Source organism: Anomaloglossus baeobatrachus, chromosome 8 (genome assembly GCF_048569485.1).
Source record: "Anomaloglossus baeobatrachus isolate aAnoBae1 chromosome 8, aAnoBae1.hap1, whole genome shotgun sequence".
NCBI lineage: Eukaryota > Metazoa > Chordata > Amphibia > Anura > Aromobatidae > Anomaloglossus > Anomaloglossus baeobatrachus.
Window position 1 is genome coordinate 63,767,397 of NC_134360.1, and position 21,771 is coordinate 63,789,167.

A 21,771-nucleotide genomic window follows, 5' to 3' on the forward strand; every position below is an offset into this window, starting at 1 on the left:
TGCGTGCAGTGACCTTCCAGGACCTGCCGGAGGATCACATGGCCAGAAGCATGTGGTATCTCCGGATGTTGTGAGTGTGAGCGCGTATGTGCAATATCGTCAGTGTGTGTGTGCGTGTATGCGATCGGATGTGTGTGCGTGTATGGGGATGGAGCACGATGGGGAATGCGCAGCATGGGGGATGGAGCACATTTGGGAGTGCGCAGCATGGGGGGGATGGAGCACGATGGGGAGTGCGCAGCATGGGGATGGAGCACGATGGGGAGTGCGCAGCATGGGGGATGGAGCACGATGGGGACTGAACAGCATGGGGGATGGAGCACGATGGGGAATGCGCAGCATGGGGGATGGAGCACGATGGGGACTGAACAGCATGGGGGATGGAGCATGATGGGGAATGCGCAGCATGGGGGATGGAGCACGATGGGGAGTGCGCAGCATGGGGGATGGAGCACAATGGGGAGTGTGCAGCATGGGGGATGGAGCATGATGGGGGGTGCGCAGCATGGGGGATGGAACACGATGGGGGGTGCGCAGCATGGGGGATGGAACACGATGGGGGGTGCGCAGCATGGGGGATGGAGCACGATGGGGGGTGCGCAGCATGGGGGATGGAGCACGATAGGGGGGGTGCAGCATGGGGGATGGAGCACAATGAGGGGTGCGCAGCATGGGGGATGGAGCACGATGGGGGGTGCACACCTCCCCCCAAAACACACACACACACCCCGCCACACACGCACTGCACAACACACCACACACACACTGGGAACCTCAAACACCGCCCTACACAGACACCCACCCACACACACACACAGACAACGCCGCACACACACAACACCCAACACACAAACACCGCGGCACACACAAATATACGCACATGCCGCACAATACACATATTGCACAAAACATACCTCCCCCCAAAACACACACCCCACACCTACACAAACCGCGCAACACACACACACAACGCTACAGACACACAGCGCTCCACAAACGACGCAACACACACAACGCAACACACAAACAACACCGCTCTCACCCCCCGCCACACCCAGACAACACCCAGAACATGTACAGCGCCCTACACAGACACTTGGTAACTACACACAACAACATCTATATATATATATATATATATATATATATAACAAAAATCATACATGAACTACACAATACATAAATTCTAGAATACCCGATGCGTAGAATCGGGCCACCTTCTAGTATATATATATATATATATATATATATTACATACATATATATACAGTATATTAGCTGTAGTAACTAAGTGTCTCTTTCCTACTCTCCTCCTCTCTCCCTCTCTGTCTGTCTTTCTGTCTATGTGTGTCTGTCTGTGTCTGTCTCCTTCTCTGTCTGTCTCTATGTCTCTACGTCTCTCAGTCTGTCTCCTCCTCTGTGTCTCCATCTCGGTCTGTCTCCTCCTCTGTGTCTCCATCTCGGTCTGTCTCCTCCTCTGTGTCTCCAATCTCTGTCTGTCTCCAATCTCTGTCTGTCTCCAATCTCTGTCTGTCTCCAATCTCTGTCTGTCTCCAATCTCTGTCTGTCTCCAATCTCTGTCTGTCTCCAATCTCTGTCTGTCTCCAATCTCTAAGTAAACTGTGGAGAGAAAAAGCGCAATAGGGTCTTACCCGGTATATATCCGGGGGAAAATAAAAGGAATGCACTCACCTCAAGGAGTTGTGACAGTCACAACTCCTATGAAAGCTTATGTTGTTGGGATGAAGTCTGCTGCAGCCCCCGTGGTTGATAGTAGAAAACAATAGAGAAGGGGTTTATGCCGCGCTATTCATCAGGAAGGAGAACAGAGAGATGATCAATGTTCCTTTATTGTAGCTTGTGTCTACGCGTTTCAGGAGCTCTGCTCCCTTCATCAGGACATACAGCACAAAAAGAGATATGTTGTTTTTGTGCTTTATGTCCTGATGAAGGGAGCAGAGCTCCTGAAACGCGTAGACACAAGCTACAATAAAGGAACATTGATCATCTCTCTGTTCTCTTTCCTGATGAATAGCGCGGCATAAACCCCTTCTCTATTGTTCTCTGCTGTCTCCAATCTCTGTCTGTCTCCAATCTCTGTCTGTCTCCATCTCTGTCTGTCAAGGCATATCTCGTATACTGGGAACTTACAATGAACTGAACCCTCACTCTGGGAGAGCCGTCAGTCTTCATGACTACATTATGGAGTCATGCCCTCTAACTATGCACCCCTTTCCATTAGCCACAGGTGATATTCTTCTCTAAAGCAGGTTCCTACACTACATGCCAATACACATGAAGGTTTGTAACCTAGAGAGACAGTAAATGAGATACGCCTTGACGTGGTTGCTGGGCAGATATAGAAATGGCCATTTTTGTATGCTAAATATCTCAATTTTTCCTAGATTTCCTTAAGCAGTGAATCATGTTTATATTCTTATATTCAATGTTTGCAAGCTTTTGCATTTCAGAGTGCAACTGTCTTTTTTTTTATTTTAATCAACAACCCAACATTCACAATACCACTCCAGAGTTTGTTTTTTTTATGTCACCGCTATAGTGGCGCTTTAAATCTAAGTCTCATGCCCAGTCTTATTCTCACCTTCCAGCGGCTTCATCTTCTATCATCGCCGCACCGCAGGTGATTTGTGAGTTGCTGGCAGCTCTTGTGTTTTATGGAGCGTGCCGGAGGTCACAATTCAATACAAGTCTATGGGAACCTTGATCTTGCTCTCATAGACTTGTATTCAGAGCTTGTGACGTAACTCTCGACTTCCAGCCAGTCAGAAAATACAGTCACAAGTTGGTGCAGTGGGACCGGAGCACTGTTGGTAAAAGGTGAAGCCACTGCAAGGCGAACATATATATGAAAGGGGGCAGGAGATTTAGATTTAAAGAGCCACTCCAGCACTGACACCCCCCCAAAAAAAAAACGTTGGAGTGGTGATTTAAACGATTATCCGCTGGTGTAAATGAACCCATAGAATGAGTGCATGTACAATCAGACAAATTCCCTTCTTGCCAATCGATTGGCCCAACTGGGACCAACTCTGATCTGTCAATCAGGTAAAAGGTGATAATCAAACATTTGATATAGGTCCACAAAGGGCAGTTTGATGCAGATATTAATTTTTGGACATAGGGGAATACTCACACATACAGAGCTAACACTATGGGCCCCATTCATTATTGCCTATTTTTTGTTGACTTTTTGGAGTTTTGTACCTTTTGTTGACCAAGTTCTTCTATTCTATACCCTTTTTGAAGCCTATTTTAATTTAATGTCGCCACTGTGGACGTGGTTTAGGATTTCCAGATGTTTTGGCCTAATTCATCATTTGCAACTTTTCAAAAATGATATCCATATGTAACAAACCTTTCAGCGTTACCAGGGTTCACACACGCAGCAGAGCTGTGCGCTGCTCTAAATACTGTGCGCTGCTCTAAATGCTGTGCGCTGCTCTAAATACTGTGCACTGCTCTAAATACTGTGCACTGCTCTAAATACTGTGCCCTGCACTAAATGCTGTGCGCTGCTCTAAATGCTGTGCGCTGCTCTAAATACTGTGCACTGCTCTAAATACTGTGCACTGCTCTAAATGCTGTGCCCTGCACTAAATGCTGTGCGCTGCTCTAAATGCTGTGCACTGCTCTAAATGCTGTGCCCTGCTCTAAATACTGTGCGCTGCTCTAAATGCTGTGCGCTGCTCTAAATGCTGTGCGCTGCTCTAAATGCTGTGCGCTGCTCTAAATGCTGTGCGCTGCTCTAAATACTGTGCACTGCTCTAAATGCTGTGCCCTGCTCTAAATGCTGTGCCCTGCTCTAAATGCTGTGCCCTGCTCTAAATACTGTGCGCTGCTCTAAATACTGTGCACTGCTCTAAATGCTGTGCCCTGCTCTAAATACTGTGCACTGCTCTAAATACTGTGCACTGCTCTAAATACTGTGCCCTGCTCTAAATGCTGTGCCCTGCTCTAAATACTGTGCGCTGCTCTAAATACTGTGCGCTGCTCTAAATGCTGTGCGCTGCTCTAAATACTGTGCACTGCTCTAAATACTGTGCACTGCTCTAAATGCTGTGCCCTGCACTAAATGCTGTGCGCTGCTCTAAATGCTGTGCACTGCTCTAAATGCTGTGCCCTGCTCTAAATACTGTGCGCTGCTCTAAATGCTGTGCGCTGCTCTAAATGCTGTGCGCTGCTCTAAATGCTGTTCGCTGCTCTAAATGCTGTGCGCTGCTCTAAATGCTGTGCCCTGCTCTAAATGCTGTGCATGTAGAAGAGTATGACACGATTCCTAGATAACAAAACCTCAAAACTAAAAAAAAGGCATACGGAGGCGCAGTACAGGTTTCCTGCACTTCTGAGTTTGCCCTTTTACAGCCCCATGCAGATCCGAGCCACATAACGGCCGCGTAGATAAAGCCCTATCTCGCTATGAGTGCAAAGTGTGTACATTTAGCATTAACTAAACAGGGATATCCATAAGAGCTAATACATAATCAGTTCACAATACGTAACTAATGCTAGAAGCACTAATAATAAGCATAGGGAATCCTGTATAGAAGCCCATAACAAATTTGCAATCCACTATAGCAAACAGAAAATACAGGAGAACAAGGCTGGATTTAATGCAAAATAATATTTTTAGACTTTATTACATCAGGTAAACAATTGACAAACAAGTGCGAAGACACAGGAGACATTGGCACATGTATATAGAGAAAAACCAAATGACAACCGTAAAAATTCACAGGTTATATGGTGGAGGTGCTAATCAGGACAAACGATTATCCACACTGCACAACCAATGCAAACGTAAAGTGCAAGGTATCACCAGCAGTTAAAGTGCGAATAGTACATGACCGGAAGGCCTGGAGTCCCCCACAGAGAGGGTAACGCGCGTTTCACGTGTTGTATGTATCACGCTTCATCAGACCCCTCCCTGGTCTGAAGAAGTGTGACGCCCTGGACTAGCCAGGTAGTCACAGATAGCGCCCTGCACAACACCTGTCCCCTAAAAAGGTGTCATCAGCCAACCATTAAAACCTAGTCACCCTTCTCAGAGCTTGATGGACACACCAGGGGGCGGAGCCAGGCGATTGACCACACCCACCGAGGAGTTCAGAGAGCCTGAGGCGGGAAAAACAGGAGTCAGTTGTCAGGAGGTGGAGGAGAGTGGAGGCAGGCCTGTGCCCAGGTCTGCAGCAGTCTAACAGGTGCCAGGGTTGGAGCCCGGGCACCTTTGGCTAGGAGGCAAGCAATGGCCTCAGCCTGCAGGAGCCGGGAAGACGGCTCGGTGAAACCGTGGTGGACCGGGACAGGGTAGTGGCCCGCTGGTACCGACCTGGGGAACCGACTCGGAAACCGGAGCACAGAGGGGGGTATTCAGACCCTGAAACGAGGTCCAGAAGCCACTGGACTGAGTTAATTAACTGATTGCGGTCTGGACTATAGGTCCTTTCCCACCCAAAGTCCCGACTGAAGACAACAGCCCAACGAGGGGGATAGAAAGCCACCGCACAGGCAGAGAGATCCCACGGGCCAGCGTCTGTGGGCAAAAGGCTCTCCCGACATCCACAAAGCCGGGGAGCGGACTTCCGACGCTGAAGCGCAGGTAGTCCACAAATACACAACACGGTGCAGGAGAAAGGCAGAGACCACCAACCGGGTGGGGGACGAGAGGCAGTCGGCTGCGGGCACCGACCACCATCAACTTGGTTTACCAGAGACTCGTGTGTGTGTTACTGACCATGAGTACAACAGTGCCTTCCGGCCGCGTATCTCCCTGCACCGCCCAACAAACCCCAACGGGTCCCGGGGCAACCACCCCTGCCCACGGAGGGGTTAACATCTTGCTGCGTAAACATTTTCCCCCGGGTGCCAAGTAACCTCAGCGGTAGTGTCCACCTTCACCACAACCCGTGGGTGGCGTCACGAACTCAAACACGGCTTTGGTCGTACACCTACGTCCCCTAAAAGCGCCAGCCCCCCTTTCAGATCGAAGTGGATCACAGGGCCCCCGGGTCCGGAGATGCTCGAGCCACCACCCGGCAAGTCCGGATCCGAGCACGGGGCGGTACAGAAGCGTGATACATACAACACGTGAAACACGCGTTACCCTCTCTGGGGGGCACTCCAGGTCTTCCGGTCAACGCGCGTTTCACGTGTTGCATGTATCACGCTTCATCAGACCCCTCCCTGGCCTGAAGAAGCGTGATACATACAACACGTGAAACGTGCGTTACCCTCTCTGGGGGAGACTCCAGGTCTTCCGGTCATGTACTATTCGCATTTTAACTGCTAGTGATACTTTGCACTTTACGTTTGCATTGGTTGTGCTCAACCAACCAGTACATAGAAAACAGTAAAAGGAGCACTGCCTGATAAAGGCAAAGCATCCCCTCGTTATTTGTAGGGGGCGAAACCCCTACAAAGACACATCCTGTATGGAGAAAGAAGTCGCCTGCTTTGTTTAGGTGGGATTTTTGCATATTCTTCCACACAAACACTCTTCAAATTCTGAAAGTCCCATGTTCTCCTTCTATGAAACTTTAGTTCCTTCCATAAATTTTCTTTTGGATTCAGGTCTGGTGATTGGCTCGGCCATTCCAGCAGCTTTATTTTCTTTTCCTCTGAAACCCATTGAGAGTTTCCTAGGTTGTGTATTTGAGATCATTGTCTTGCTGTAATGTGTCCACCGTTGTTTCATCTTCATCATTCTGGTAGATGGTAACAGATTTTTATCAAGAATGTCTTGGTACATTTGTTCATTCATCCTTCTTTCAACTATATAATGTTTGCCAGTGCTGTATGCTGAAAAATTGCCCTACACCATGATGTTCCCACCTCCACACTTCACTATTGTTATAGTGTTAAAGCGTGTTTTGCTTTTTGGCCTCCAAACTTGGTGTGTATTATGGCAACCAAAGGGTTCAACTTTGGTTTCATCTGACCAGACTATATTCTCCCAGTACTTCACGGGCTTATCTGAATGTTGTTGAGCAAACCTTAAACTCGCTTGAACATGCTTTCGTTCAGCAATGGAGTTTTGCATGGTGAGCGTGCAAACAGGACATGGAGAAGGAGTGCATGACTTATTACAAACGCTGACCGATCTGCGGTGTATCTTTCCAGACCGCAGCATGTCAATTGTTTGCTGTGGAATCGCATGCGTCCTCCGTAGGGAGAACAAAAGAAAAAGACCACAGCGCACTGAACCCTGATCGTGGGTACGAGCAGCTGCAGTCTCCTGCGTTCTCCTGCGGAGGAGACGCGCGGCCCCACAGGTCAGGACCCGCTGCGTCCAGGACACAGTGAGTCTTGATCGTGGGCATGTAGCCTTAGGGGTACTTTGCACACTAAGACATCGCTATCCGATGATAGCGATGCCGAGCGCGATAGTACTTGCCTCGTCGCACATGCGATAACTTGTGATAGCTGCCGTAGTGAACATTATCGCTACGGCAGCTTCACACGCACTTACCTTCCCTGCGACCCGCCTCCTTCCTAAGGCGTCACACGGCAGGCGTCCAATAGAAGCGGAGGGGCGGAGATGAGCGGGACGTAAACATCCCGCCCACCTCCTTCCTTCCGGATAGCTGCTGGACGCAGGTAGGAGATGTTCCTCGCTCCTGCGGCTTCATACACAGCGATGTGTGCTGCCGCAGGAACGAGGAACAACATTGTACCTGTTGCTGCAGCGAAATTATGGAAATGACCGACACTACACAGATCACCGATTTACGACACTTTTGCGATCGTTTATCGGTGCTTCTAGGCTTTACACGTTGCAACGTCGTTAACGGCGCCGGATGTGCGTCACTTTCGATTTGACCCCGACGAGATTGCAGTAGCGATGTAGCAAAGTGCAAAGTACCCCTTAGTCTGCTGTCTGCCAGCAATCCTGATACTGTCTCTGCCCATCAGTAACTCTGCTGTCTGCCAGTATCCTGATACTGTCTCTGCCCATCAGTAACTCTGCTGTCTGCCAGTAATCCTGATACTGTCTCTGCCCATCAGTAACTCTGCTGTCTGCCAGTAATCCTGATACTGTCTCTGCCCATCAGTAACTCTGCTGTCTGCCAGTAATCCTGATACTGTCTCTGCCCATCAGTAACTCTGCTGTCTGCCAGTAATCCTTATACTGTCTCTGCTCGTCAGTAACTCTGCTGTCTGCCAGTAATCCTTATACTGTCTCTGCTCGTCAGTAACTCTGCTGTCTGCCAGTAATCCTGATACTGTCTCTGCCCGTCAGTAACTCTGCTGTCTGCCAGCAATCCTGATACTGCCCCTGTTCGTCAGTAACTCTCCTGTCTGCCAGCAATCCTGATACTGTCTCTGCTCGTCAGTAACTCTGCTGCCTGCCAGCAATCCTGATACTGTCCCTGCTCGTCAGTAACTCTGCTGTCTTCCAGTAATCCTGATACTGTCTCTGCTCGTCAGTAACTCTGCTGTCTGCCAGCAATCCTGATACTGTCTCTGCTCGTCAGTAACTCTGCTGCCTGCCAGCAATCCTGATACTGTCCCTGCTCGTCAGTAACTCTGCTGCCTGCCAGCAATCCTGATACTGTCCCTGCTCGTCAGTAACTCTGCTGTCTTCCAGTAATCCTGATACTGTCTCTGCCCGTCAGTAACTCTGCTGTCTGCCAGCAATCCTGATACTGTCACTGCTCCTCAGTAACTATGCTGTCTGCCAGCAATCCTGATACTGTCTCTACCCGTCAGTAACTCTGCTGTCTGCCAGCAATCCTGATACTGTCTCTGCCCATCAGTAACTCTGCTGTCTGCCAGCAATCCTGATACTATCTCTGCTCCTCACTAACTCTGCTGTCTGCCAGAAATCCTGATACTGTCTCTGCCCGTCAGTAACTCTGCTGTCTGCCAGCAATCCTTATACTGTCTTTGCTCATCTGTAACTCTGCTGTCTGCCAGCAATCCTGATACTGTCTCTGCCCATCAGTAACTCTGCTGTCTGCCAGCAATCCTGATACTGTCTCTGCCCGTCAGTAACTCTGCTGTCTGCCAGCAATCCTGATACTATCTCTGCTCCTCACTAACTCTGCTGTCTGCCAGCAATCCTGATACTGTCTCTGCTCATCAGTAACTCTGCTGTCTGCCAGCAATCCTGATACTATCTCTGCTCCTCACTAACTCTGCTGTCTGCCAGCAATCCTGATACTGTCTCTGCTCATCAGTAACTCTGCTGTCTGCCAGCAATCCTGATACTGTCTCTGCCCGTCAGTAACTCTGCTGTCTGCCAGCAATCCTGATACTGTCTCTGCTCATCAGTAACTCTGCTGTCTGCCAGCAATCCTGATACTGTCTCTGCCTGTCAGTGACTCTCCTGTCTAACAGTAATCATGATACTGTTTCTGCCCGTCAGTAAAGCCTGCTTTACACGAGACGATAGATCGTGCGATAGCACAATCGATCGTACCCGCCCCCGTCGTTTTTGCGTCACGGGCAATTAGTTGCCCATGGCGCACAAACTCGTTTACCCCCCGTCACACATACTTACCTTCCGGACGACCTCACTGTGGGCGACGAACGACCACTTCCTGGAGTGGGCGGGACGATCGGCGTCACAGCGACGTCACACGGCAGCCGGCCAATAGAAGCGGAGGGGCGGAGATGAGCGGGACGTAAACATCCCGCCCACCTCCTTCCATTAAGCCGTCGGGTGCCGCAGGACGCAGGTAAAGCTGCTGTTCATCGTTCCCGTGGTGTCACACAGAGCAACGTGTGATGCCACGGAAACGATTAACAACCGCCGCCATTTTAATTAAACAATTTCATGAAACCTAGCGACGAGTACACGACTCATGATTTGTGAGCGATACTGCGTCGCTAGGAGGTGTCACACGAGACAACGTCGTGCGGTATGCCGGATGTGCGTCACGAAAACCGTGACCCCGACGACATATCGCACAATCTATCGACTCGTGTAAAGCCCGCTTAACTCTGCTATCTCCAGCAATCCTAATACTGTCTCTGCTCATCAGTAACTCTGCTGTTTGCCAGCAATCCTGATACTGTCTCTGCTTGTTAGTAAAGGCCCTGTTACACACAGAGATAAATCTTTGGCAGATCTGTGGTTGCAGTGAAATCATGGACATATTGTTCCATTTGTACACAGCCACAAACCTGGCACTGATTGTCCACAATTTCACTGCAACCACAGATCTGCCGCAGATTTATCTCTGTATGTGACAGAGCCTTAACTCTGCTGTCACCAGCAATCCTGATACTGTCTCTGCTCATCAGTAAAGGGGGCTTTACACGGTAGCGATATCGCTAGCAATTTCTAGCGATATCGAGCGTGTAAGTACCCGCCCCCGTCGCGTATGCGATTGTTTGTGATCGCTGCTGTAGCGAACATTATCGCTACGGCAGCGTCACACGCACTTACCGGGTCGTCGTCGTCGCTGTGACTGCCGAACAATCCCTCCTTCAAGGGGGAGGGACGTACGGCATCACAGCGACGTCACCACAACGTCACTAAGCGGCCGGCCAATCAAAGCGGAGGGGCGGAGATGAGCAGGACATAACATCCCGCCCACCTCCTTCCTTCCTCATTGTGGCCGGCGGCAGGTAAGGAGACGTTCCTCGCTCCTGCGGTGTCACACATAGTGATGTGTGCTGCTGCATGAGCGATGAACCACCTGGATAAACCCTTACCGATTTTTGAGTTTGGGACGACCTCTCCATGGTGAACAATTTTCACCATTTTTGAGGTCGCTTAAGGTCGCTGGTAAGTGTCACACGCAGCGATATCGTTAATGACGCCGGATGTGCGTCACTAATAATGTGACCCCGACGACAAAACATTAACGATATCGTAGCGTGAAAGCCCGCTTAACTCTGCTGTCACCAGCAATCCTGATACTGTCTCTGCTCATCAGTAACTCTGCTGTCACCAGCAATCCTGATACTGTCTCTGCTCATGAGTTAAGCGGGCTTTACACGCTACGATATTGCTAGCAATTGCTAGCGATATCATAGGCAAAAGCAACCGCCCCCGTCGTGCATGCGATTTCGTGTGATCACTGCCGCAGCGAACATTATCGCTACGGCAGCGTCACACGCACTTACCTGGTCGTCGTCGTCGCTGTGACTGCCGAACAATCCCTCCCTCACGGGGGAGGGACGTTCAGCATCACAGCGACGTCACTAAGCGGCCGGCCAATCAAAGCGGACGGGCGGAGATGAGTGGGATGTAACATCCCGCCCACTTCCTTCCTTCCGCATTGCGGCCGGCGGCAGGTAAGGAGACGTTCCTCGCTCCTGCGGTGTCACACACAGCGATGTGTGCTGCCGCAGGAGCGAAGAACAACATCGATAATCAACCATTACCGATTTTTGGTTTTGGGACGACCTCTCCATCGTGAACGATTTTCACCATTTTTTGAGGTTGCTTAAGGTCGCTGGTCAGTGTCACACGCTGCGATATCGTTAATGACGCCGGATGTGCGTCACTAACAACGTGACCCTGACGATAAAACATTAACGATATCGTAACGTGTAAAGCCCCCTTAACTCTGCTGTCTGCCAGCAATCCTGATACTGTCTCTGCCTGTTGCTACCTGCCTGCCAGCTGTCTCTAGCATTACATTACCTGCTATGTTTCTGGGGTCTTCTGTCCCAGGTCAGATGCAAAAACGCAGCAAAATCTGAGTTCTGAGCTCTTTATTTTTACTGCCAAGAGAGCAAAAAAGCCACTGCATGTGAACACAGCCTAATAGAAAACAGAGGGTGTGTTTCTAATAGCACATGCCCCCATAGGGTGACTGGTATTGGTGGGCACCGTGACTCGCCCACCCCAGGGCTCTGGGACACCCGGTGCCGGACCGGACTAGTCCGGGGGTAGTCAGCGGTGGCAGGGCCTGGCTCCGTGACCCTGGCAGGGTCAACTAATATGACTCCTGGGGATGATGATTATAATTAAGTTTATGGAAGATTCGTGACGCCACCTGTGGATTGCAGGTATGGAGCCGCCGCTGCTGGACAGGGCCTCCGGGGCTGATGTAATGGCAGCTAGGATGGTTCTGCTCCCCACAGGTGGAGCGGTACCCCGGGGCAACCGTTGGTGCTTATGAAAATCTATGCAATAGTGGTGCAGTGTAGAACAAAAGGGAGGCGACACCAGGAGTTGCAGTTTCAAGGTCTTTTACTCACTGTTTCTGAGTCTAGGTGTCGACAAACCAGTTGCCCAATGGTATGCTGGGATCCACTGTCAGGGACCTCCGCCGATCCCAGGTAATTCTTAGGGTTAATACCGGTGCACCACTTTTATGTCTCTTTCCCTGGCTGGCTTTACAGCCTTGACTTTGATAGATGAACTTGTCTTGGCCTCTACCATAGAATCTGGTCAAGGGGGCTTGCCTGACTGGAATCTTACCCTCTTCCCAGGGAATCTACGGCAGGTTGTGGCCCTGGGCGCTTGCAGCCACCCTGGGCCTCGGTGTCACTTTATGAGGAAATGTCTTTCTTCCCTCTGTCTGGGGACCGTCCCCGAATGCAGCCAGATCCCTCCACCCGATCTTCCTGTGGAGCAGGTCACGAGAAAATATGTCCTTCCGTGGCCCTGGGATCCTTTCTTCTCTGTCTGTGGTGTCACCTGGGCCTAGCTGGGCCCCAGGATCTCCACCAGGAAACTTCACTCTCTGTCACTTTCTCTTCACTCTCCTGAGGTAACTACCTCCCTCTCCTTCTCCCTCTCACCGAGTACTCTCTGACTAAACTTGAACTTCCTGTTTCTACTCTTACTTTCAGTTGGCTCCTCCCACTTTCCTTGTTGCTAGGTCCCCACCCCATGGGAAGAGAGATGGGTCTTACGGCCCCCTGACTACAGCATTGGGGTAGCTGCCACTATCTCTGGTCCCTGTATGTGCCTAACAATGAGTGTTTGTGTAGATTTGCCTGTGAACCGGTATATACCCTCGTCCTTACCTAGGATGGGACATCACACCTCTGGCTGAGGTGCAATGTCTCTGTGGCGACGGAAGCCTCAGGGGCGCCATACTCCCCCACAGCGAATCCCAGCACGTCCGCGAGCTGAAACAAGAAAACAGTGGAAAACTGCAAAAATTTTTATATGCGTTGTAACTGGTAAACAATAAAACATTTCATCCCTTTATGGGAGGCACTTTTCTTGAACGTTGCAAACTTAGAAAGAATAAAACTTTAAAGTCTTTTTGGTGCACTTTACAGTCCAATGCACAAGTGCTACAGGCACATTCCCACCATAATTCTGGTAGGGGGCACAACTGGTGCAACTATATACAATATTACATTTCTGGCCACGCATAGTCCAGTGGCCCAAATGTCTTTTTAAACGAAAACAAACCAGTCACATTACGTCCAGTGGCCTGGTTATTCAACAACACACATATATACACGTTTAACTGCGGACCACTTTCAAGTCCAGTGGCCTGGTAACACATAGACAGTGGGGGGGGTGACATCTTCAAAAAGCACAGAGAGGCAGAAATTCAGGGATGGGTGGCTTCTTCGAAAAGAACAAAGGGGCGGTGCAAAGGGGACATCTTCAGAAGGATGAGGGACAAACAGGGGCTATTTACAGTTTCTAGTATTCTTCTCCTTACTTAATCGCGAGGGTAGACGCGGGGATCCTACTTTGGCAGGGCCCCAGGTAGCAGGTATGCCGCAGACAAGAGGGTCTGGGTCTGCTGGTCGTGGGTGCTTACTGTAGTTGGACTGCGCCAAGCTGGTTCCACCGGGGCGGCCCCCTCCTCCGGCTGTACAGGGATAGTCAATTCAACCTCCTGCCCTCTCTTCCCCCTTAGTGATCTCAAGCACTCCTCCGGTTGCTCCGGCTGCAGCGCTGAGGAAGGATGTTCTTTAGCAGGCCAGAGTGGTGGGCTCTCATCCACAGCAGTTGCTGGGATAGACAGTGTTATGGCCTGGTCTGATCTGGCCGAATGGGGTGTTTCTGCGCCGGAAGTCTCAGCAGGGACTTCAGTCGGTATCACAGCATGGATCGCCTCCAGGATTGCAGCAGAGACTTCAGTCGGGGGTCGCAGCATGGATCGCCTCCGGGATCGCGGCAGGCATCGCAGCAGCCTCTGGTAGTAATGCCGGCGTGGTCAGCACACCCGATTGGGCAGGGGCAGTGCGGGACTCACCCAGGGCTAGGCCAGGGATGCTCTGTAGCAGGGTCGCCATCGCTGGTGTGGGCGGCACCTCCACAGAGGCCTCGCTGCACAGACATCTGCAGACTCCTCATGGCCAGCACCATCTCCTTCCCCCACACGGCTATCTCCCGTCTGCTCTGCTCCTTCATCCTGTCAGCCATCCTCCCGACCTCAGCCTTCAGTTCAGCAGCAGTCACAGGCCTGATCCAGCCGAGCTCCTCCTGGCCTCTGCTTGCAGGAGCAATCTTCTCTCTTCCTCCAGACAGCATCATTAACTGCCAGATAGTCAGTTTCTTAGCGTGCCATTTTTCAATCCTCCTCTTTGCATAGCGGAGGCGGGGCTTAACTTTGCGCTCTTTTCTCAGGCACGCCCCCCTTCTTCCCGCGCTTAGCAGTTTTTAATGGCGGTGGTTCTCAAACAGTAAAACACAGTCTTTTCACACAGTTCGGTAGTCAGTGGTGGCAGGGCAAGGCTGGCTCTGTGACCCTGGCAGGGTCAACTAATATGACGGCTGTGGGGATGGTGATTATAATTAAGTTTATGGAAGTTTCGTGACGCCACCTGTGGATTGCGGCTATGGAGCCGCCGCTGCTGGACAGGGCCTCCGGGGCTGATGTAATGGCAGCTGGGATAGTTCTGCTCCCCACAGGTGGAGCGGTACCCCGGGGCAACCGTTGGTGCTTATGAAAGTCTATACAATAGTGGTGCAGTGTAGAACAAAATGGAGGCGACACCAGGAGTTGCAGTTTAAAGGTCTTTTAGTCACTGTTTCTGAGTCCAGGTGTCAACAAACCAGTTGTCCAATGGTATGCTGGGATCCACTGTCAGGGACCTCCGCCGATCCCAGGTAATTCTTAGGGTTAATACCGGTGCACCACTTTTATGTCTCTTTCCTCGACTTGCTTCACAGCCTTGACTTTGATAGATGAACTTGTCTTGGCCTCTACCATAGAATCTGGTCAAGGGGGCTTGCCTGACTGGAATCTTGCCCTCTTCCCAGGGGATCTATGGCAGGTTGTGGCCCTGGGCCCTTGCAGCCACCCTGGGCCTCAGTGTCACTTTATGAGGAAATGTCTTTCTTCCCTCTGTCTGGGGACCGTCCCCGAATGCAGCCAGATCCCTCCACCCGATCTTCCTGTGGAGCAGGCCACGAGCAAATATGCCCTTCCGTGGCCCTGGGATCCTTTCTTCTCTGTGATGTCACCTGGGCCTAGCTGGGCCCCAGGATCTCCACCAGGAAACTTCTCTCTCTGTCACTTTCTCTTCACTCTCCTGAGGTAACTACCTCCCTCTCCTTCTCACCGACTACTCTCTGACTGAACTTGAACTTCCTGTTTCTACTCTTAAGGCCCAGTCACACACAACGACTTACCAGCGATCCCAAAAACGATGCGACCTGATAGGGATCGCAGGTAAGTCGCTGGGAGGTCGCAGGTGAGATGTCACACAGTTAGATCTTACCAACGATGCAGGAACAATACAGGTCGCAGTAGCGACCTGTATAACGATCTCAGCAGTCACTGTGACCCTGTCACACAGTGTCAAACACAGCGATGTGTCCTGCCCAGCAGGACATTGCCTTTGAAGAAAATGACCTGGACCATTCGGCAACGACTAGAGATCTCACAGCAGGGGCCTGATCGCTGGTAAGTGTCACACATAACGAGATCGCTAACGGGATCGCTACTGCGTCACCAAACGGTGACTCAGCTGCGATCTCGCTATGTGTGACAGTACCTTTACTTTCAGTTGACTCCTCCCACTTTCCTTGTTGCTAGGCCCTCACCCCATGGGAAGAGAGATGGGTCTTACGGCCCCCTGACTACAGCATGGGGGTAGCTGCCACTATCTCTGGTCCCTGTATGTGCCTAACAATGAGTGTTTGTGTAGATTTGCCTGTGAACCAGTATGTACCCTCGTCCTTACCTAGGATGGGACATCACACCTCTGGCTGAGGTGCCATGTCTCTGTGGCGACGGAAGCCTCAGGGGCGCCACACTCGCACTTGTACATAATACTGCACTGTGTAATATCATATAGAAAGTATTATACCATGACTTTGAGACTCGGGTGGAGAAATATTAAGAGGTTAGACACTGATAAATGTAATGCTCTGCAAACGTAAAGGCAAAATACACGCCAAACCTACTTACTAAATAGAACAACACCAGGTGAAATTGACATGGAACAGGTAGAAGATGACAGTAAACCTATATTGCTGTAACCAGAGTCAGGCAGCGGCTGCCAAGCCAAATAAAAATATAGACAAAGATCATTTTATTTAGACCGGACAAATAGTTTAACAACCTACTGTTCCCATTTGTGGCTGTATATCCGCAAGATGACACCGTTTGCGATAGTGAATCTTTTATTTTTAACTCCTTAGGCTCCTTTCACACTGCGTTCCTCTCCCCGTTCAGTGGTCCCGTCGGAGCTTTCGTCTGAACCCGCCGCAAAACAGGTTTCGACCACATGCACCGACGAGGCGGTTGACTATAATGGTGCAGACGGCGTTACCGTGTGCTCTGTCTTGCACCATTTTCAGGTGTATACGCTTTCTGTAAGCGGACAACCGGACACAGTCTAGTACGTCTGGGTGTCCGCCTGCAAAAAGTGTACACTAGCAAAAATAGTGCAAGACAGAGCACACGGTGACTGCGTCTGCTCCATTATAGTCAATGTCCCTGTCAGTGCATGTGTTTGAAACCTGTTTTGTGGGGGGGTTTGGACGGAAGCTCCGACAGAACCATTGAACGGGGAGAGGAACGCCCAAAGTTTTCAAATCTGACATGTGCTAATAACTCTGCAATGTTTCAACATATCCCAGTGATTGAGATTTTTCAAACTTTGATTAACTTTGACTAAAAATAGTTAATAAATAACATTCCTCTCATTTCCATCTGTAAAATGTGATTTTATTTTGTTAGGAAGTTAGAAGCTTTAAAATTGGAGAAGCAATCTTTTTCAAGGAAATTTACATAACTTATTTTTTTGGGGAACCTATATACTGGAAAACCCCCAAAAGTGATTATATATATATATATATATATATATATATATATATATATATATATATATATTATATGTATATATATACACACACAGCATATTTACACACATACATATATATATATATATATATATATATATATATATATAACCCACTCCTCAACATATTCAGAACTTCTGTCGGGTAGTTTATTAACTCTTCAGCCGTTTTTCAGGAAATAATGCAAAGTGGCATGAGACGGGAAAGCTAGAGGTAATTTTTGCCACCTAAATGTTGCTAATTTCTGAACAGATCACTGAAGCTAACACACTCTAACGTTATTTGGCCATGAAATGCCATCAGGACCACACAATCATGATCTCAGAATGCGATGGGGTTCAAGAGGGAGACCCTGGCCCACACTATGTTAACCATCCAGATGCCCCCACACTGTGCTAACCATCTAGATTGCACCCACACTTTGCTAACCATCTAGATGCCCCCACACCGTGGTAACCATCTAGATGCCCCCACACCGTGCTAACCATCTAGATGCCCCCACACCGTGCTAACCATCTAGATGCCACCACACCGTGCTAACCATCTAGATGCCCCCACACCGTACTAACCATCTAGATGCCTACACAGTCTGCTAACCATGTAGATGCCCCCACACCGTACTAACCATCTAGATGCCCCCACACTCTGCTAACCATCTAGATGCCCCCACACTCTGCTAACCATCTAGATGCCCCCACACCATACTAACCATCTAGATAACCCCACACTCTGCTAACCATCTAAATGCCCACACACGGTGCTAACCATCTAGATGCCCCTACACTCTGCTAACCATCTAGATGCCCCCACACTCTGCTAACCATCTAGATGCCCCCACAGACTGTTAACCATCTAGCTTACTCCACACTCTTAACCATGTAGATGCTATAGTCACCAATGACAGCAGCATCTAATGGGTTAACATTAGTGGTCATTAATGGGTTGAGGGTTGCAGACCTACTCACGTGAGGAGTTTCTCAGGTGTATAAGCTAAGATATAGTGAGTAACATAGACAATATCAAAGAGGAAATCAGGAATCCAGCAGGTAAGTATACTGACAAGTTGCTTTACATGTTCTGTATAAAACCAGATAACACAACTAGCTGTGCTGCATACTCGCATCATTTCTTAGGCTTTTGAGCAAAAACCCTCATTGCAAAGCCGAAGCTTCTTTTGTAAATAACTTGTAAATAGTTGAGAAGTTGTCTAAAAGCACTAAGGTAAGGAAAGATGAACTTACCGAAATGGCTGGCAATATTGCTCCGGTATGGGCCATAAAAAGGATAAAAACAAATCCAGAGAGGAGCATTTTCAAAGCAGTGTGTAGAACCTCATCAGACACTTCAGGTTTAAGCCTTGTAAATGGACTTAAAACGCGACAAGTGCAGTGTGGACATTGCCGCAGGATCAGGACTGGCCACGGTGATCCTCATCTGGTCAACCAATAGACACACAACTCAACCTCCTCATTTCCTTTGCACAAACGAACAGGGGGAGAACAGAAATGACTACGGACTTCCTTTTTCCTATCAGTTCAAAACACATGGAAGGAAACAAAAATCTCCTTAATAAGAATGACACCTAGTGAAAATCTTAAACATGACGAGAAAGCATTTAACAGAATGACTCCGTGGCCTAAAAGCAGCGTGGTGGCCCCACAGAAGCCGGAAAACTCTTGATGCATATATCAAATACTCCTTCCCCCTATAAATCCCTTTTTTAACATTATATCGGTTATTCTTTTTTTCATCTCTCTTTTGATGCATTTTAAAATCTTATTTGCTTTTGTAGCTGCTGCCTGACATTGATTATTCTTCTGCTTGGCTTATATGTAACCAGAACACTGTATTGTTGTTGTTCTGTCATACCCATCTGTATTCTATTTGATGCATATGAAGGATTATTAAATGCATTACTTTATATTAATCAACATTAAAGGAGTTAGCCCATGTGTCCCTGCTGTGTACTGTGTAATGGCTGTGTCTGACTGCACAGGGATGTGGTCTGACCATACCACATCTCCTGGCCAATGGGTAGGGGGGAGCATAAGTCACGTATAAGTGAGTATACAGACGAAACATCAGGGGCTGGCATCTGTTACTTTCTGAGGTGACACATTTCCCTGCCTGTTTTATCACAGTAGTAATTGTTTCTTTTGCATCATCAGTCCTGTGAGTTCATCATAAACAAAGCTAGCGATATATAAGCTCAGTGGCTGCTGGAGCTCCTACATCACTGATTTGGATAAGTGAGTATACAGACAAAACATCAGGGGCTTGCATCTGTTACTTTCCGAGGTAGCACATCTCTCTGCCTGTTTTATCACAGGAGTGATTGTTTCTGCCATGTCACCAGTCTTATCAGTTCATCATAATAAACCAAGCCAGTGATATATAAGCTCAGTGGCTGCTGGAGCTCCTACATCACTGCTTTGCATAAGTGAGTATACAGACGAAACAGTAGGGGCTCGCATCTGTTACTCTCTGTGGTAGCACATTTCCCTGTCTGTTTTATCAAAGGAGTGATTGTTGCTTTTGCATCACCAGTCCTGTGAGTTCATCATAAACAGAGGTAGCGATATATAAGCTCAGTGGCTGCTGGAGCTCCTACATCACTGATTTGGATAAGTGAGTATACAGATGAAACATCAAAGGCTCGCATCTGTTACTTTCTGAGGTAGCAGATTTCCCTACCTGTTTTACACAGGAGTGATGGTTTCTGCCACATCACCAGTCTTATGAGTTCATCATATACCAAGCATGTGATATACAACCTCAGTGGCTGCTGGAGCTCCTACATCGTTGATTTGGTTTATGATTAGCTCTGAGGACTAGTGATGCAAAAGAAACTCTAAGGGCGGCTTTGCACGTTGCGACATCGCAAGCCGATGCTGCGATGTCGCACGCGATAGTCCCCGCCCCCGTCGCAGGTACGATATCGTGTGATAGCTGGCGTAGCGAAAATTATCGCTACGCCAGCTTCACACGCACTCACCTGCCCTGCGACCGTTGCTCTGGCCGGCGACCTGCCTCCTTCCTAAGGGGGCGGGTCGTGCGGCGTCATAGCGACGTCACACGGCAGGCGGCCAACAGCGGCGGAGATGAGCAGGATGTAAACATCCCGCCCATCTCCTTCCTTCCGCATATCCTACGGAAGCCGCGGTGATGCCGGTAGATGTTCCTCGCTCCTGCGACTTCACACACAGCGATGTGTGCTGCCGCAGGAGCGAGGAACAACATCGGACCGTCACGTCAGCGTAATTATGGATTATGCCGACGCTGCACCGATGATACGATTACGACGATTTTGCGCTCGTTAATCGTATCATCTAGGCTTTACACACTACGATGTCGCATGCGATGCTGGATGTGCGTCACTTTCAATTTGACCCCACCGACATCGCACCTGCGATGTCGTAGTGTGCAAAGCCCGCCTAACTCCTGTGATAAAACAGGCAGGGAAATGTGTTATCTCAGAGAGTAACAGCTGTGAGCCCCTGATGTTTCAGCTGTATACTCACTTATCATAAGTGACTGATGCTTTTTTACTCTGGCCAGAAGCTATGGTATGATTAGACCATGTTCCTGTATGGTCAGACATGGCCATTACACAGTACATAGCAGGGGCTCATTGTTAATATCTCAGTACAGAAATGTTTTCTTAACACATTCACTTGTGGAACTGATTATTGATAAAAATGTACTTTGCTCATGGGAAAACCACTTTATACAGTGCTGGTCAAAAGTATTGGCACCCCTGCAATTCTATCAGATAATACTCAGTTTCTTCTTGAAAATGATTGAAATCACAAATTCTTTGGTATTATTATCTTCATTTATTTTGCTTGCAATGAAAAAACACAAAAGAGAATGCAACAAAAATCAAATCATTGATCATTTCACACAAAACTCCAAAAATTGGCCAGACAAAAATATTGGCACCCTTAGCCTAATACTTGGTTGCACAACCTTTAGCCAAAATAACTGCGAACAACCGCTTCCGGTAACCATCAATGAGTTTCTTACAATGCTCTGCTGGAATTTTAGACCATTCTTCTTTGGCAAACTGCTCCAGGTCCGTGAGATTTGAAGGGTGCCTTCTCCAAACTGCCATTCTGAGATCTCTCCACAGGTGTTCTATGGGATTCAGGTCTGGACTCATTGCTGGCCACTTTAGTAGTCTCCAGTGCTTTCTCTCAAACCATTTTCTAGTGCTTTTTGAAGTGTGTTTTGGTCATTGTCCTGCTGGAAGACCTATAACCTCTGAGGGAGACCCAGCTTTCTCACACTGGGCCCTACATTATGCTGCAAAATTTGTTGGTAGTCTTCAGACTTCTAATGCCATGCACATGGTCAAGCAGTTCAGTGCCAGAGGCAGCAAAGCAACCCCAAAACATCTGGGAACCTCCGCCATGTTTGACTGTAGGGACCGTGTTCTTTTCTTTGAATGCCTCTTTTTTTCCTGTAAACTCTAGGTTGATGGCTTTTCCCAAAAAGCTCTACTTTTGTCTCATCTGACCAGAGAGCATTCTTCCAAAACGTTTTAGGCTTTCTCAGGTAAGTTT

General features: G+C 48.9%; 1 protein-coding gene across 1 annotated transcript in view; it reads right to left on the reverse strand.

The window, feature by feature from the left end:
• LOC142250018 (stabilin-1-like) overlaps nt 1-18,595 on the reverse strand; it is a 43,272-nt gene extending 24,677 nt beyond the window's left edge. The window contains exon 1 of the mRNA XM_075322082.1: nt 18,448-18,595. Coding sequence (XP_075178197.1) covers nt 18,448-18,516 — 69 coding nt within the window. The 5' untranslated portion in view covers nt 18,517-18,595. The remainder of the gene's footprint in view (nt 1-18,447) is intronic.
• Nucleotides 18,596-21,771: the final 3,176 nt, after the last annotated feature.